Source organism: Pholis gunnellus, assembly GCF_910591455.1.
Source record: "Pholis gunnellus genome assembly, chromosome: 11".
Classification (NCBI taxonomy): domain Eukaryota; kingdom Metazoa; phylum Chordata; class Actinopteri; order Perciformes; family Pholidae; genus Pholis; species Pholis gunnellus.
In genome coordinates this window covers 679,970-697,680 of record NC_136538.1, presented here as the reverse complement: position 1 = coordinate 697,680, position 17,711 = coordinate 679,970, and the positions used below count along the sequence as shown (strand labels likewise).

Sequence of the window (17,711 nt, the reverse complement as noted above, 5' to 3'; positions counted from 1 at the left end):
AAAATTGTCCGGCCAGAAACTCCACATGCAATACATGCAACAAAGTTGGACATTGGAGTAGAGTGTGTAGGAGCAGGAAGGCAGTGAGTGAGGTTACAGAGCAAACGGAGCAACAGCAGTCATACTTTCTTGGGGCTGTGAGTAAAGCAGGCGGGTCACCAGAGCAATGGGCCGTCGAGTTGCTGGTCGGCTCTACACCAGTTGACTTCAAAATCGACACAGGGGCCGATGTTAACATCATCCGCGAGGAGACCTACCACTCACTCATCCCCAAAAGACCACTGGAGCCTGCAGATATACCACTGGACAGCCCAGGCGGCGAGCTGCAGTGCATAGGACAGATCCAGAGCACTGTGACCTACAAAGGGAAGACTCACCCACTCACAGAATATGTCATCCGCGGACATACTGTAAACAACCTACTCAGCAGGCCGTTGTCCGTGGAAATGAATCTGGTGAGGAGAGTGGAAGAAACGGTGTGCGACAGACGACATCCACAGGCATATGGCGAGCATGGGACATTAAAGACTGAACCGGTGAGAATACTGCTGAAACAACGCTCAGCCATATGCTATATACACAGCATGACGCGTACCTCTCCCTATGCTGCAAAAGGTAAAGGAGGAGCTCCAGAGGATGGAGGGAAATGGCATCATCGAGAGGGTGACACAGCCCACGGACTGGTGTGCACCCATGGTGCCAGTCTTGAAGAAGAGCACAGGTAAAGCCCGCATCTGTGTTGATCTGAAGAGGCTGAACGAGGCTGTGAAAAGAGAACAGTATATCCTGCCTACTACTGATGACATTACAGCAAAGCTGAGTGGGGCCACTGTCTTCTCTTCGCTCGATGCCGCCAGTGGGTTCTTCCAGATACCGTTGCACCCAGACAGCTGTAAGCTCACTACCTTCATTACGCCATTTGGCAGATTCAACTTCAAGCGGCTACCGTTCGGAATAACGAGCGCTTCCAGAGGAAGATGATGGAGACCCTGCAGGGGCTGGAGGGTGTCGAGGTCTTCATGGACGACATTCTGGTCTATGGGGCCACAGAGGAGGAGCATGACGGTCGCCTGGAGAAGGTAATGCAGCGCATAGAGACAGCTGGTCTGAAGCTAAATCGTGAGAAGTGCTCCATCAGGCAGAGTCAGCTGCGGTTCCTCAGGCATCTCATTGACCGGTCCGGGATCCGGCCTGACCCCGACAAAGTGGAAGCTATTCGGCAGCTGTCACCACCAGCAGACGTGCAAGAGTTGAGAAGAATACTGGGAATGGTGAATTATCTCGGAAGATACGGTAGGACAGCCGCTGTACGAGCTCCTGAAGGACAAGAATACATGGACATGGAGCCACGCACAACAAACAGCTTTTGAACACATCAAGGAGCTGTTGACAACTGCACTAGTACTCGCTTTCTATGAGTTGAGCAAGCCCACGGCTGTCAGCGGACGCAAGTAGTTATGGATTGGGGGGGTGTACTCCTTCAGCTCCACGGGGAGCAGTGGAAGCCTGTGGCATATTGCTCCAGACGCCTCACTGAAGCAGAAACATGCTACGCCCAAATAGAAAAGGAAGGTCTGGCTGGTGTGTGGGCATGCGAGAAGTTCGACAGATACCTCAATGGACTGGAGCAGTTCAAGCTAATCACTGACCACAAGCCGCTAGTGCCTCTCATTAACAGCCGCATCCTGGACAATGTACCTGTACGATGTCAGCGTCTCCTCATGAGGCTCATGAGATTCAATCCAGTGGCAGAGTATGCTCAGGGGAAAACTCTGATCGTCGCGGACACCCTGTCACGCAGCCCACTGGCCAGCACGTGCACAGAGACAGACACACACCGTGAGGTGGCATGCTACGTGGCTAGTGTAGTAGAGGGGATCCCTGCGTCTACAAGCAAGATGGATGAAATCAGAATGGCGACAACAGCCGACGCCGAACTGCTGTCAGTTGTGAAGCTCATGAAGAAAGGATGGCCTGAACACTTAAGCAATGTGCCCATGGACGCGAGAGAGTACGTCCAAGTGAAATCAGAGCTATCAGAACACAATGGCCTTGTCCTCAGAGGATGCAGGATTGTTGTGCCAAGGCCAATGAGAGGTGAGATCCTCCAGAAAATTCACGGAGGGCACCAGGGCCTAGTCAAATGTAGGGAGAGAGCGTGCTCATCTGTGTGGTGGCCCGGACTCTCTACGGAGATAAACAAGCTTGTGACGTCATGTCAGGTGTGCTGTGAACTGAAAAGAACACAACAAAAGGAACCTCTCATCTCCACACCGCTTCCGGAGCGACCCTGGAAGAGAATTGCAATGGACCTTTGTGAGCACAACCACCACAACTACCTGGTAATCTCAGATTATTACTCCAGGTTCCTAGAGATACTGGAGCTGCCCTCGACAACGAGTGCACAAGTTATCCAAAGACTGAAAACAGTCTTCACCAGGTTTGGCATTCCAGATGAGGTGGTGAGCGACAATGGACCCCAATTTTCAAGTGCGGAGTTCAAGGAGTGTGCGAGGCAGCTCGACTTCAAGCACTGCACATCCAGCCCTCACCACCCACAGGGCAATGGGCACGCAGAGAGAGCCGTACAGACGGCAAAGAAAATTCTGAAGCTAGAAGATCCTGTGATGGCTCTGATGAGCTATAGGTCCACCCCCTGCTCCACCACAGGCTTCAGTCCAGCCGAGTTGTTGATGGGGAGGAAAATCAGAACCACACTCCCCACTCTGGAGAAAAATCTCCTACCCAAATGGCCCAGCAGGACAGCTGTAAAAGAGAGGGACGGGAGGGAAAAGGCTAAACAGGCTCACTACTTCAACCGCCGTCATGGAGCCAGGCCCTTATCTGCCCTGCGACCAGGAGATGTTGTATTCTCCAAGTTGGACCATGAAAAGTCATGGTCTTTGCCAGCGGTGATCTCAAGCGAGAGCACCACCCCGAGATCCTTCGTCATCAGGATGCAGCATGGAGCAGAGCTGCGGCGGAACCGCCGTCACCTCCAACCAGTGCTGGTTCCCCAGCCCATCCCAGCAGCGCACGGGGAGATCTCAGGGACAGACACATACTCTGACGGAGCCACCATGTTAGAGACTGTTCCTGTCAGTCAGAGTGTGGCTACACCCACAACCCCTCTACCCGGTCAGACTGTGACCAGATCTGGACGGGTGTGCAAGCAAGTCGAGAGGCTTGATCTGTAGATAAGTGCAGATCATATGGCCTTTGGAGGGGGGGGGGGGAGAAAAGTTGTACTGACATTGATGTTGATGATGTTTATTCGTTGGTTGATTGGAAAGAGACCAGGTTATGTTGAAATGAGTTGATTTGAGTTAATCTTGGTTTACGCTATGTGCTGTCTGAATAGCCATCTTCAGTTAAAGTGTTCCTTGATGTTGTTGACATAACACTCAAAAGAGGGGGAGATGTCATATACGGTAGTCTAATGCGCTTGCGCATATACTGGGGTTTATACGGGAAGTTCATAACGGCATGTAGAGTGAGACACACGGTGATCCATTAAAAGACAGCTGAGCAAACTAAGAAGCCTCTATTGCATTGCTTCACAAGCCCTAGTTGGTGTCAACTTATATTGCAGCCTCTGCCATCAGTGTGTGAATGTGTGTGTTAATGGGTGAATGACATGTAGTGACTCGCTTTGAGAGGTCAGAAGACGAGAAAGGAGCTTCACAAATGCAGGTCCATGTATCTCTGGGCCCCGTGAATTACCTGTGCCCATGCAGGACAGACTTCTGTGAGCATGTTAGCATGTTGATGTTAGCATGTAGCTCAAAGCACTGCTGTGCCTATGTACAGCCTCACAAAGCAGCTAGCTGTTATGGCAGTAGACTCTTTGTCTTGTTGTTTTGCTCATGTGGTCAGATCCCATCAGGTGAATGAACAAAGGTCACAATTTAGAATGTTAGATCAAATTTGACAACATTGTTTGTTGATTCCACTGCACTTCAGTCAGCTCAGGTCATACGATCTGGGTCCCCAGCTGGTTCAGCCTTGCATTCCATTTCTGAATCAAAAATAATCAATACTTGTTATCCGAGTTAAAAAGTTGATTCAGCAGGTCATTATCTCGTTTGTAAAAAACACTGTTGGGCTAGAATACTGTTGCAAATACTGTTGCCATCAGACCTCTGGAGCTTGTCCAGAAAGCTGCAGCTCGCCTGGTGTTCAATCGCCCCAAGTTCTCCCACACAACTTCCCTTCTCCGTGCTCTACACTGGCTCCCTGTAAGAGCTCACATCCAGTTTAAGACTCTGGTGCTAGCCTACAGGGCAGTGAAAGGAACAGCTCTTTCCTATCTCCAGGCCATGGTCTAGCCCTACACCCCCGCCCGACCACTTCGCTCTGCTGCCTCGGGGCGATCGGTTCCCCATCGCTCAGAGGTCACTGTGGCCGATCGACCCGGTCACGGCTTTTTTGCTGTCCTGGCCCCACAATGGTGGAATGAACTCCCCACTGACATCAGGACAGCAGAGTCGCTGCCCATCTTTCATCAGGCTGAAGACTCACCTCTTCAAGAAGGTCTACCCTGAGCCTTCCACTCAGCACTGATTGTATTCATATTAGTTTGTTGCACTTATTGTATTCGTTTGTTTCTGTATGTTTGCTCTGGTTTATGCTCTTAGATGCTTGTTTAAAAAGGAGATGACTTCGAGTGACTAGTAGTTCTCTTGAATAACTATGTTGAACACACTTATTGTAAGTCGCTTTGGATAAAAGTGTCTGCTAAATGACTGTAATGTAATGAACCACAATTCAACAGTATGGTTTGGTGACTTTCACTGGAATAGAATCACATGATGAAGATTTTAACTGAAGACTATGTGTGAAGAGAATTGTGAGAATGTGTGATTTTTTCATATCACCCAACTGCAGATGAAGTCATTCATACTCATTCTTATATTCATATACTCTCACATCCTCTCCTAGTGTGGATTTCGTGAAATGGTCGTCTCAGGGGATGCTGAGGATGAGTCCAGAAGCTATGAATTCCCTCTTCAAGCCCACCATAGACCACATCATCCAGCATCTCAGTAAGCTGCCTTATAACACCTCGACACACACACACACACACACACACACACACACACACACACACACACACACACACACACACACACATCTGTCACCTTTGTGGTCAAAACAGTCTTTTGCAGCAAATGAAATGGTGTTTGTGCATACAGACAATGTGGAGCTATAGCTAGTACTCATTGTGTCTTATTATATCTTATTTTATTGTCATTATACCATGTAGTGTAGTTAATTTCACAACTCTCACAAGGCACTGCAGATAGTTCAGTGAGTGATTCATTTACAGCCTGGCATTTCTAGCTTATCCCCGCAGTGAGGACCAACATCCAAGTGTGCTGCAAAAGTGACACACTTGCTTCATGTAGAGAAAAAGCAGACAAAGCAACGTCTTAAGCCTAGTTGTCTTCGACAACAAGGGACTGTCAGTGACATTCCAGGTGGCAGTCACCAACAAATGAAGTGGTTTAAGTCGTTTACGAACTGTTTCTCGCTGTACTGTCACTGAAATCACTGACACTATGATCCACGCTGGGACAAGTAACTTCACCCAGGCTCATGATCCGAGCGCCCTGCCAGCTAGTGCTGACAGCACGCCTCTACTCCTGACACACCATGCTGTGAGGTTGCTGTGTTAGAGGCCCGTGCAGCTACGTTTTACTCCTTCTAAAGTCTGGAGTGGACTTTCAATTGGAGATCTATTCACGAGAATCTTCTAATTCAAACCAAGACAGTATCAACATCCCACAGTGACTGTTACACATGAAATGTACATCAGGGCACATCCATGGACAACAACAACAACTGAAATACATCACTAATAGACACTCATATTGCATGTACTCCTTCCTGTAACAGTCTGTTGTTTTTTCTCCTGCAGCTGAGCTGTTTGAGAAGCCGGAGGTGAGCGACATCAAGTTCCTGTTCTTAGTGGGAGGTTTTGCTGAGTCTCCCCTACTGCAGCAAGCTGTCCAGGACATGCTCCAGGGCCGCAGCCGCATCATCATTCCCCATGACGTCGGCCTCACCATTCTGAAAGGTGCTGTGCTGTTCGGCCTGGACCCCAGCATCATTAAAGTCCGCCGCTCGCCTCTAACATACGGGGTGGGCGTCCTCAATCGCTTCGTGGAGGGCAAGCACCCGCCGGAGAAGCTGCTGGTGAAGGACGGCACTCGCTGGTGCACCGATGTCTTCGACACCTTCATTGCCGCCGACCAGTCTGTGGCGCTGGGTGAGATGGTGAAGCGAAGCTACACCCCGGCCAAGCCCGCTCAGCAGGTCATTGTCATTCACGTCTACTGCTCTGAGAAGGAGAAAGCAGGGTTCATCAGCGAGCCCGGCGTCAGGAAGTGTGGGACACTTCGCCTGGATGTGAGCGGAACGGAAAGCACGGCGCCGCGCCGCGAAATCCAGACGCACATGCAGTTTGGTGACACAGAGATTCGGGCCATGGCAGTGGATGTGTCCACCGGACGCACCGTTAAAGCTAGCATTGACTTCCTAAGCCATTAAGAAGGGAACGAAAGAGCTAATGTTGTAATTGTTGGAACAAATGGAGATGGAAAGGCTTGCAACACACATGCACACACACACACACACACACACACACACACAAACACACACACACACACACACACAGACACAGACACAGACACACACAGACACAGACACACACAAGCTTGTGATATTTACTGGAAAGTGGTTATTGATGATGAATCTCAAGGCTCAGTCACTCTCAGTTTAAAGTGTTTTGAACGGCTTGAATGTAGAATCCATGTTAGGACAAGGTAAAGAAAAAGAGTCTGGATGAGTTCATTGTGTTCTAGGTCCCACCTTGTAGTCTAGCTGCCGAGGAGCTCCATAGTGTTCACACACTCATATCCAACCCATAGGCTGCATAGGCTGAGGCTACAGCGACAGGTGGAAGAGCTCCTGACAGGAAAGAGAAAGGCTTATTCACGTCTCAGCCATAATGTATTACAGGACAGCTTTTCAGATCTTCTCTCTGAGCATTCTCAAAGACAGAAAAAAACAAGGCATAACGTATAATACTAATATGTTGGCTCCACATTCAGAATGCATCTTTACATGCCTCACTTTCTGTCAGATTACAGCCGATCATTGCATATCTGTGCACTACAACACATTTTGTGTATAAATAGGTAGTACTAACATGTCATCAGGTTGAGTGGAAGGTGTTAATGCTCTTCATGTGCTTCAAAAATGACATCAGCTCCCCTTCACTAGAGTTCTGAAGGCCATACCAGTGGTTTTGCATGATTCAACCCTTTAAACTGAGTGCAAACTGTTGATGCGTCACACTGATGCCAGCCCCTTTCCAACGTTTTATTTCCATAGATTTGCTTTATTCCAGAAAGCCTTTAGTAATAGTGATCCACCGCAGTGAACATGTGGTCAGCTTCATTTCTTCAGCGTTATGTTATCATTGCGTGGTGGTGCATTATGCAAACTGGACATGTATCCGAGGTAGAGGGGGGGTGAGGTCAGTTTGTCTCAGCCTCAAAGCCGACAGCAGTTTACCAAATCCTAAAGATACACGGTCAATAACGCTTAACACTTGTTCATAATAAGAAACTACTAGCCTAACAAGCTCTGCATGCCTGTGGATGAAGATGGGAACAAGCTGTAAATAACTAAAGTGGACATATGGTGACACATGTTCACATCCAGGCAGACAATAGCAGAACCGACCTTAACAATGTGGCTTTTTACCCATTTAGAGTCTCCATTCAAAACCAGGTTTTGTTGGGCATCCTTACTTGACCTACTTACTGTCAGATACGATTATGATATTGATACCTTTCCATTTTCACTCTGTGAAGACAGTCAGAGACAGTCTGATGAATAATGTCAAGTACATGTGATTTTTAATAAATAGGCCAAATCATGCAAAACTACCAGTATGTTCCTTAAAAATTATCCACAGTTAAAGCTGAATCCAAGAATGTGAAACGTGTTGCAAGCTCAAATGCGCTTAATTGTTGCCTTTATTTGTTTATGCTTCTGACTATTCGATGTGGACAAAAAGCCACTTGACCACTTGAATATTTAGAATCCAGGTGTGATTCTGGACAAAGGTGCAGGCCAGTTGATAGACAAACAATGAAGTATGTTTATTTCTGTAAATACAGTATTTAAATATTGTACAGATTTTTTAGCATTGTTTCTGCAGCTTTAGAACCAATAGAGTGTGTGTGTGTGTGTGTGTGTCCATTGGGTTGTGATTGTGTGCTTTCACATGAACATCTCTCGAAAAGATATTTCTCACCAGCCATAGCATGAGAGGCCGAGGCAGGTTTGGATGCTCCGTTCTTTCAAAGTGAGAGATTGTGTGTCGCCTGTTCATTCTTTTTCGCAGTCACAAAAGAAACTTGAATACCTCCGTCCTTAAAAAGCATTTCAATTTAGAAATGATAACAGTATCTAAATGTGTCCAGTCCCCTTTTCCATCCCATCTGCATCACTGCAGGAGAGTAAGTTCTGTCAGAAATTCATAATGATTTATTACATAGTCAGTGGATAAATATTAAGACAATATGTTTCCACCGTACTGCGAAGAGCCATTTTATTCTGAAATTGTTGTTGCTTTGTTAAGACTGAGGCATAGTCAGCAATAATCATACAACTTAAAGCCACATTACCATATGATTATGAAGTTTTAAAGACTTAAAAAGAAAGAGTAAAAAGAGCCTACTATGAATAAAATGTGATGTAACCCTATCAGAGCTTTATAATGCGTGACGCAAACACTGATGTCAATTTATCAAAGGCCTTTGCCACGTGTACATCTTCAACGTGTTAGCCGAACATCCTCGTGAAAAATCCTCACAGGTAGAATTAAAGGGGCATTGCTGCATTGCTGGCCGCCCGCAGAAACAACAGCAGTGATGATGTACAGAAGTGACCCCATCAAGCAGCGGCTACATCTGGTTGTGGCTAGTTTAATCCATGGCCAAATGCTCTGTAGGGCTGCGTATCAATGCCCGTACCAAAACCAGTACCCTTAAGGTGATACCGATACCAGTAGAGTACTCCATTCTATACCCGTCATGTGACTGGAAGCTGTGGGAGTGTACCTCTGGTCACACTGCACAGTCTGTGATGCTGACAGCGCCGGCCCACGATCGACGGTAGCGGGACCGCGTGGTGATGGAAGACAGTCCCACCCGATCTATCCTGTAAGCAAAACCATGCAAATGGTCATTTCGGTCGATACCGTAAAGGAATCCAGTACTGATGCCCAGCCTGATGCTCATTCCACAGCAATGTTGTATACAATCGGAAAGTAAGCTAATATGATAGCTTCCTCCATTTTGATCAGCACAGTCAAAACAGTTATCTATTGTCAAATGTTCAAATTGATGCGTGAGGGTCAAAGTGTGCTTCAAAGTAACTACAGTAGGACCACATCCTCCTCGAACTAGCCTTTGTAGTCTCAATGCAGGAGCCAGTGTTGGCTGACTCTCCCTAAAGTCCTTTATGGTGGAACTGAAGTAGCAATGCAACTAATTGCTGCATCAAGGTGGCGTTAGGGTCGGATTGACTGTTCAAGAAAGTGATAAAATTGCTTTTTGACTATATGAAAAGCACTTAGTTTGAAGCATACTAAGACCATCAGAGTTCAGGTTGAACTTGTCACGAAAGCGCTGCGCAAATGTTCTTTGCCATGAGTGAACTCACTGATTGCACTGAGTCCATTGAAATGAAAAAGTGTTGGTCCAGTGTGACGGGGGGCTTACACCTGCTACAGCGCGTTAGCGAGCAGAGTTTCATTCCGTACAGAATGATGCCTGCTGTGGGCACAGTTGAGTGCTTCCAGTGCAATGCTAAAGAGCGTGAGTGTCACCAGCCAAACACAGTTCAAGGAGGCAGATGTTGTTCACAAGACTCCGAGCTAGCTGATTAGCGTGGGGCTAGACACAAATCATCCCATAAAGAGGCAACACATCGCCGTGATGAGTACTGGAAGAACAATAAACCTGTCGATGGTTTGATCGTTTGGCTCGAGAAAAACGCCAAGTCATGTTTTGAGTCACTGGCATCGACCAGCAGCCCCCACGGGTGTATTAATGCTTTTGAGCTATATGTTTCCAGGATGGTGATATCGTAATGATACCATCTGATAGCCAGTTTTCAAGCCATTCTCTTGGATTCTTTATTTGAACTGTAAATCAAGGCTCGTCTCACTTTTCAGTGTCAATGTACAAAGTCGCACAAGATGCTGTCTTCAGCACTCTTTCTGTAATGCATGGTTTGCATGCGTCACATAGAAATGACTAAACTACAACAGACAATTAGTTGATTGCTATTACTAAAATGCACAAAATCAAGGTTAACCACTGATGGTGTTTTCTGCCTGTGTGCTGCTCAGCCTCACCACAGTGTTGCAGTCCGCTGGGCTGTGTGTGATTCCTTGCTGCTTGCTGAGCTGATGTTGATGTTAATGCTCATAACTTCCATAGCAGAGCAGCACTTCACATACTTAACTGATAACTAACCTAATAATCTTTTATTCCTTCTACACATCTCTGTAGTCACAGAGGATGGATATCAAGAGTTTCATTCTTTGGTCAGATAATTACAAAGTAATGCAGCCTTGAGTACTATGTGGTGCACAGGACACTGTTATGTAGCAGCTTTATACGTATGATAACATGGTATGAAGACTTGTTGAGCTGACATTAGTCAACATTTCTCAGCGTGTAAGGCATTTCGGCTGAGATGTCAAATTGTGGGTCAATCAGTCAGAGAGGAAGTGGTTCAGTGGATGTGATTTGAGGTAGCAGTCTAGCCAGCTTGCATCATGTACAAGTATCTGCTTAACACTATCTAAAATATACAATCATTCAGAATATGTTACTGCTAGAATGATTGAGCTTATAGTTAGGATCATCTCAGCCACTCTGAAATGCAACACAATCTACACTTTGTTCTTTTGCTTCTTTATTGATGATGCAAAGGATCTTTTTTCTTTATCTTGAGTTACTTAAATGTCTTGTTCTCTTGCATTTTCACACAGTTATGAGTGTATATCGATCAATGCCAGGTATTCACTGTCAAGACTGTCACCAATAAAATGTAAGTGTATTTCAAAGAACATTGATTTTGTGTAGCGTCTGCTCATTTAATCTGGGTTTTTTACTTTAATTGCAATGCGGAGGCAGGCCCAAACCCAAGTCTTCACAAAGTTAGGCAAGGAAGAGCATTTAGTGATCCTGTCCTGCCCAGCCATAGCCAGGATTCTACACATACTGCAGTCATCAATCTCAAATTAGCTTTAATAAACTGACAACACGCTGAAAGCGGACCACTCCCAGACTGGAAAACACAGTGGCAGAGACCTGTCACTCACTGTGTGGCCCCGCCCTAAAGCATCCCCTGCTTTATGGTCTGTTTGACTCTAAATGGACCATCATTTACTAAATGAACATCATGCTGTATTGAAGAAGACTTGAAACTAGAGATTGAGACCATAAACTCATGTTTACAATGTTTACTGAGGTAATAAATCAAGAGAGAAGTAGAGTCATTTTCTCATAGACGTCTATACAACCCGAGGAGTCGCCCCCTGATGGACATTAGAGAGAATGCAGCTTTGCGACATGAAGCATCTGCCTCACTTTTCAGACCTGGAGGTTGCCGCCTGGAGAGGACATCTAAACAACAGTCTTTAGGATTTATCTGACAACCCATGAAACGCACAAGAGAACAGGTCTAACGAGTACTACAGTAATACAATTGATGTCAGTATTATTTTCATCAAAGAACACAGAAACAACATGAAAGAAATTGCGTATATGTATATTTCAGTCCATCCTTACCGTATACACTACCTCAGGAGCAACCAAATTCAGACGGCAGCTAAATTTGGGACTTTAATCTCAAAATTATTTTGTTTTGTCTTGCAAGAGAGTATTCCATTTTGTCTTGTTTTTTCCTCAAAAACTATGTATCTCACAGAATATCAACTCAGATTTATTTTTCTTTAATCTCTTTTTCTGTGAATATTACCCACATCTCCCCGGCTTTATCATTTTGTTGTTATTGTTTTGTTTTTTACCTACAACAGCCCTAATTTACCTTTCCTAGAAAAATTTGACTTGAAACAATGAAGTTTTAAAATGTATACATTATTTTATATATATATATATATATATATATATATATATATATATTCATTTATTTTAGTTCAGTTAACTTCTCAGTCAAAACGTATAGATTTTATTTGAAAACCGTGCATCTCCAACCATTTTCATGAGCAAAACAGTCCTGACAATCCGTTTAGTGTGTAAACTGTTATTTTGATGCAACAAAAAGGAGAATTTCCCGACCAATAAAAAAAAAATCCCCAAATACATGTTTTCATTGGACAGCAACTCTGCACACTGGTGAGGAAATAATGACTACTTTATTTTGTTTGTTGGCCAAAAACATTACACAAATACTGAATGAAAATGTATACTGGATAGAATGTACATCAAATGCTCCCTCTAGGTCTAAAACCTGCAACCCCAGAAAAGACATGACCTGTTTCCTCTGTGGAAGTTACAGAACTTCTTACATGAAGGATTGTAACAGATCTAGAAATGATCCCGGTCCAATTTTGTTGAAAACATTGGTCATTAAGAAATATGCAAAAAACAAAGAAAGAATCCTGGATTACACAATAATCCAACTGTGATTTATGGACTGAAGTCATATGAGGCAACACTGACACCAGGTGGATTTAAGAAGGAATGAAATTCAGAGATGAGGTCAATTACTTGTAATGTATCAGTCTAAGAGTGGGCCTCAGTGGAAAGAAGTGATAGTCTACCCAATCTTTTATGACTTTTATGAGAAATTAGGCACACCTATATCTAACAAAGGGTCAAAATAATTGATCCATTATGTATTTATCAGAAGCCCTTTTATTGCTCCTTTTTAAAATAGAATAAGAGCTAGATGCGGTAGCATGTTAGCAAGACATTTTAAAGTTTTACATTCTTGCCATAAAAACATTTATATAGTAGACAATGCCTGTGATTAAATTGTAATGAATTTCCAGAGTCCATTATCACTTCATTACATTTAAGGAGATCTTCTCTGATGTCCCATTGGCAGCCATATTGGAAACTCTTGGACCCTTTTGGACAACAGCTGCATGAATGAGTGTCTCATTACTAAACTAATCTGTACAACATCTCAACAGAGCTTAATAAAGCATTTTCATAATTTTGCCTGTTTGCTCGTTAGAAAAAAACACTTCCTAAATAACAGCAGTTGTGTTAACAACCTTGAGTGTCACACAACTCTTTACATAGCCAGCATTAGTCGTGGCTAGCAGTGTGTTAGCATTAGCTACAGTCCATCATGTTACTAGCTAGATGAAACTGGAAACCTACCGTTTGTTGAGATTAACGGTCAAGCTAAATCTCACGCATATTTTGAAATAGAAGAAAATGTACAATGAAGGATTACAGGTACTCTGGTCCTCTGTTTTCCCTACCTGGTAATTCAATTAGACACCATTTTAACTCCTTTTGTTGTTTTCTACAAAAACTCCCAAATAGGAACACTTTTCCATTAAACCCAGTTTCTTTTCTTTTAGTTCCCCTCAAACACCCCACCAGTGATTCAGCCGGTGGAATATGAAACTCAACATTATTATTCAGTAACCAGAATACATTTACGCAGTGAGTGTATTATTCTTACAGAAGTGGCGGTAGAGAGCCACTCAACCCTTTAACAGGGCAAGGTTGTTTTTAGCTTGGATGTGTGTTTGTGTGTGTGTGTGTGTGTGTGTGTGTGTGTGTGTGTGTGTGTGTGTGTGTGTGTGTGTGTGTGTGTGTGTGTGTGTGTGTGTGTGTGTGTGTGAGAGAGTTAGGGGAAGGGGACTGTGAGACAGGGTGAGAGGGTTGAATAGGTGTGGCCGATTTCCCTCAAATAGCTGTGAAGTAGAGTCGTTGCTACGGCAATCTGGAGGGACCCAAACTCTCCAAGTGGCCCTTTAGTCGCCGGCTCGGCTGCCCTCCCACATGCACGCTCTCTTCCAGTTAATGGTAGGGTTCAGAGCTACATGACTAGCCAATGAAATCATGGGACGATAACAGGGGGCTTGACACACTTTGTGCTTGTTAAAGCTTCACTTGGTGGAAAACAGACAGAATGTAAGTTCATTAGAATTTGTTTGTTTGAATTGAATATTTGTGTAACCTTCTTAAGTGTTCAGGTGTAAAGGTACGCCTGAACACTTAACATGCACACACACCCACACCATCACCCACCCACACACATTGAGGCTGGTGACTAAATGAGGCAGCCTGAGGGCAGCAGTATACTCCAAACTAACTTCGGTGTGTTCTCAGACTGAGTATGGTGAAAGCCCACTGCAACTCCACCTCTATTTAATGGTGTTCACCTTGTCAGAGAAGCTTGTCCGTCACAGGCCTGACTTCCAGGTTCACCAAAACAATAAGTGAACATAGATAAATACATCACTATGTCTTCACATCCTTAATAGTGGTTTGATTTATATATCAATGCTCTGAATATCGAATTTAGCACCTTTAAAGGTGTAAGATACAGGATTGGGAGCATTTCAACAGTTCTCAACATGGCAACAAGGAGCCAGCGGCTCATAGCCAACGGTGCTAACAGCGCCAACGACGGCGAAAGTGCTGACAGAGCTACCAGTGTTACCTGAGGGGGAACTGGAGGGTGGGCGCTACGCTTACGTGGCGACGCAGACAGTCAGGAAGGCGTTATTAGCTGTAACCGGTGTATGAGAGCAGTGCAGAGCTGCAGCCGTGACCTATCCAAGAGAACAAAGAACAAAGAGCAGCTCTAATTACAACACACACAGAGGGAGAGAGACTTCATTCTCTGCTCAGCTAGTCCTTACTCCTTTGTATCTAGTTGTGTCTTAGTTGCCCTGACCTCACTCTATAGTTTCCACAAATAGATATTGTAGAAAAAAACATTTGACTTTAGTTTAGTGTTATTTATTCCTGCTTTTATTTTGTAGGGTCACTCTCGCCTTTGTGTGTTTTCCGGCCTTTGTAAATTGTCTGCTGCGCCCTAATTAGTTTCACCTGTCTCCCGTCACCAGACCTCCTTGTCCCCTGTTGCCGCTTCCCCAGTAGTCAGTGACGACATGAACCAGCCTAGTTCCTTTGTTCTTTGTGGGTCTGTCTCCCTTTATGTTTGGAGTTCTGTACTAGTTTGCCAATGTTCCGTTCGGGTCCATCCCCTGCTGCCTGCTCTCCAGACCGTGACACATAGATATAGGACCTGGGCAGCTGTAGTGAGCAGCTATTCTCCTCTATTAAATCACCTTCCTGTTCTCCATAATACATTCTTTTGTACACTCACATTTCTGCTGAATCAATTTATTATGAAGGTCACAAAATATTGTGGTATTCAAAATAGTTTTACTGTGGAGGTCAAATAGGCTCGTCCTTTCTTCATGTGGCAGCTTCTGGAAGATGCTGAACAACTGAAATGTCCAAAACTCTTCGGTAGTTTACGGTTTCTCTCTGCTCCTTTCAGCATTGTCTGTCATATTATAATAATGTAACATTCCTGTTACGTCCTTGTTATTGGACATTTATTTTGTACTTTTCCTCAACGTAGCAACGTGTATGTGAATTATTTACCTCCCTGCTCCTGCATAATTGTTCTTGGCAACAATACAATGCAGCTAACGGCCAGGGGTTAAGTTTGTTGTGCAAGCTTTCCCCAGGGGAGCCATTTTTCTCTTGCCACCTACATCCATACCTCACTAATTCATGACCCGTCTATAAATGCTTTGTTAGTGACAATGCCACCCCCGAAGCTACTGGCTTAAAGATCAGAGAAAGAAGCGCTGTCATTCGCAAATTTCCTTTGACAAACACACATAATTACAGGAATTAGCCCGCTATTTTGTCATTAGCCTTCACTTTCAATGAGCCAATAATGAAAAGAGAAACAAGAGTCAGAGACAAAGACGGATGTCTTCGGAGGATTTCAAGACACTTTCTCCCCCCACCTCTTAGCCCACACATTCAATTTGCTGTTTTATTAATATTATTAATGTAGTCAATCTTGAAGCTTTGAAGCCGAGAGTTTTTTCTTCTGATTGGTATTGTGTGAGCACTGATGGCTCAGCTCAGGGGAAGTCAGAGCCATTTCAAATGCACTTTGTTAGCGCCGTGATGAAAATGGCAGCTCGTCTTTTTAAAGCCGTATGTTTGCGAGCGTGATTACGGGGTGTGTGTTCAAATAAATGAAGCCAAAACAATGACACACAATCAGGACTTCATAAGCGAAAGGCCATGGACAGATTAATAAGTGCTTTGCAGACACACACACACACACACACACACACACACACACACACACACACACACACACACACACACACACACACACACACACACACACACACACACACACACACACACACACACACACACACACACACACACACACACACACACACACACACACACACACACGGGACCATGTAGAGGCCTTTTGGAATTACAGATATATGTGACACATTAGACAAGATTTTGTCCGGGACCATTCTGTATCCAAATGAGCAGGAGAAAGCAGTGATCTCACCATGTAATTTACTGTTGATTTGTGTTTGCACAAATGGAGCCTGATGTCTTTCAACATCAATGAGGGTAATATTTACCCTCTCCTTGTCCTGACAGGCCGCAGCAGTGAGGAACAGTTAGCTTTGTGATGAGAGAGAAAGACAAGGGACGCTAACAGTTGGACATGTGAAGTATCCCTCGTACTGCGGCTCTTGTTGAGCCTGTTGAAGTGACAGTAATAACACTGCAGTAATGGGGCACTATAAATAGCAATGAAGTTGTCAGTGATGGTTTTTATGTGAATTTATGTGAATTCTCAGTCTACTACAAAGACGGATAAATAATGAATAGAGATTGTGAGCTTACATTTAAAGATGCACTCCCTGATTTAGTCTCAGCTCACAGATCGTTTGAGAATCAAGTGTTTGCACATTGATAAGAAAACTTAAGTAAATGAGTATAGGGTATATTATGCATTACCAGTGTTTGTGTTTATGTCTAATTCCTACTTTGCAGGGACTTGCTGTGTGTTTGTGTGGGCACATGAACGGATTATGAGACAATGGGTAAAGACATGTAAAAGGTCCCCCACCCCTCCTACATAGGAGCAAGACTCAAAGAGACACAACATGTCATTTCTCTTTGTGGTCATTTTGAACCCCTTCCAGGAAAATTTGTATGTCTTTGAGTTTTTCATCTCTTTGTGGTGGTTTTTCATCTTTGTGGTGGTTTTGTGTCTCTTAATGGTGGTCTTTCATCTCTTAGTGGTGGTTTAAAATCTCTTTGTGGTGGTTTTGCATCTGTTTGAGGTGTTTTTGCGTCTGTTGTGGTTTCGCATCTCTGTGGTGTTTTGCATCTCCTTCTGTTTTTTCATCTCTTTGTGGTACTTCTGCCTCTCATAATGGTGGTTATGTATCTATTTGTGGTAGTTTTGTGGTGGTTTTGCATCTCTTAATGGTGGTTTTGCATCTCTTTGTAATGGTTTTGCATCGGTTTGTGGTGGTGTTGTCTTTCTTTGTGGTAGTTTCACAGTATACAGTATATTTACCATTTCTGCATTCAGGCCAGAACTTGTGGTTTTAA

The 17,711-nt window shown here is 44.3% G+C and overlaps 1 protein-coding gene across 1 annotated transcript in view; it reads left to right on the top strand.

The window, feature by feature from the left end:
- Nucleotides 1-6,592, top strand: part of hspa12a (heat shock protein 12A) — a 53,473-nt gene extending 46,881 nt beyond the window's left edge. The window contains exons 11-12 of the mRNA XM_079169522.1: nt 4,942-5,045; nt 5,921-6,592. Coding sequence (XP_079025648.1) covers nt 4,942-5,045; nt 5,921-6,552 — 736 coding nt within the window. The 3' untranslated portion in view covers nt 6,553-6,592. The remainder of the gene's footprint in view (nt 1-4,941; nt 5,046-5,920) is intronic.
- Nucleotides 6,593-17,711: the final 11,119 nt, after the last annotated feature.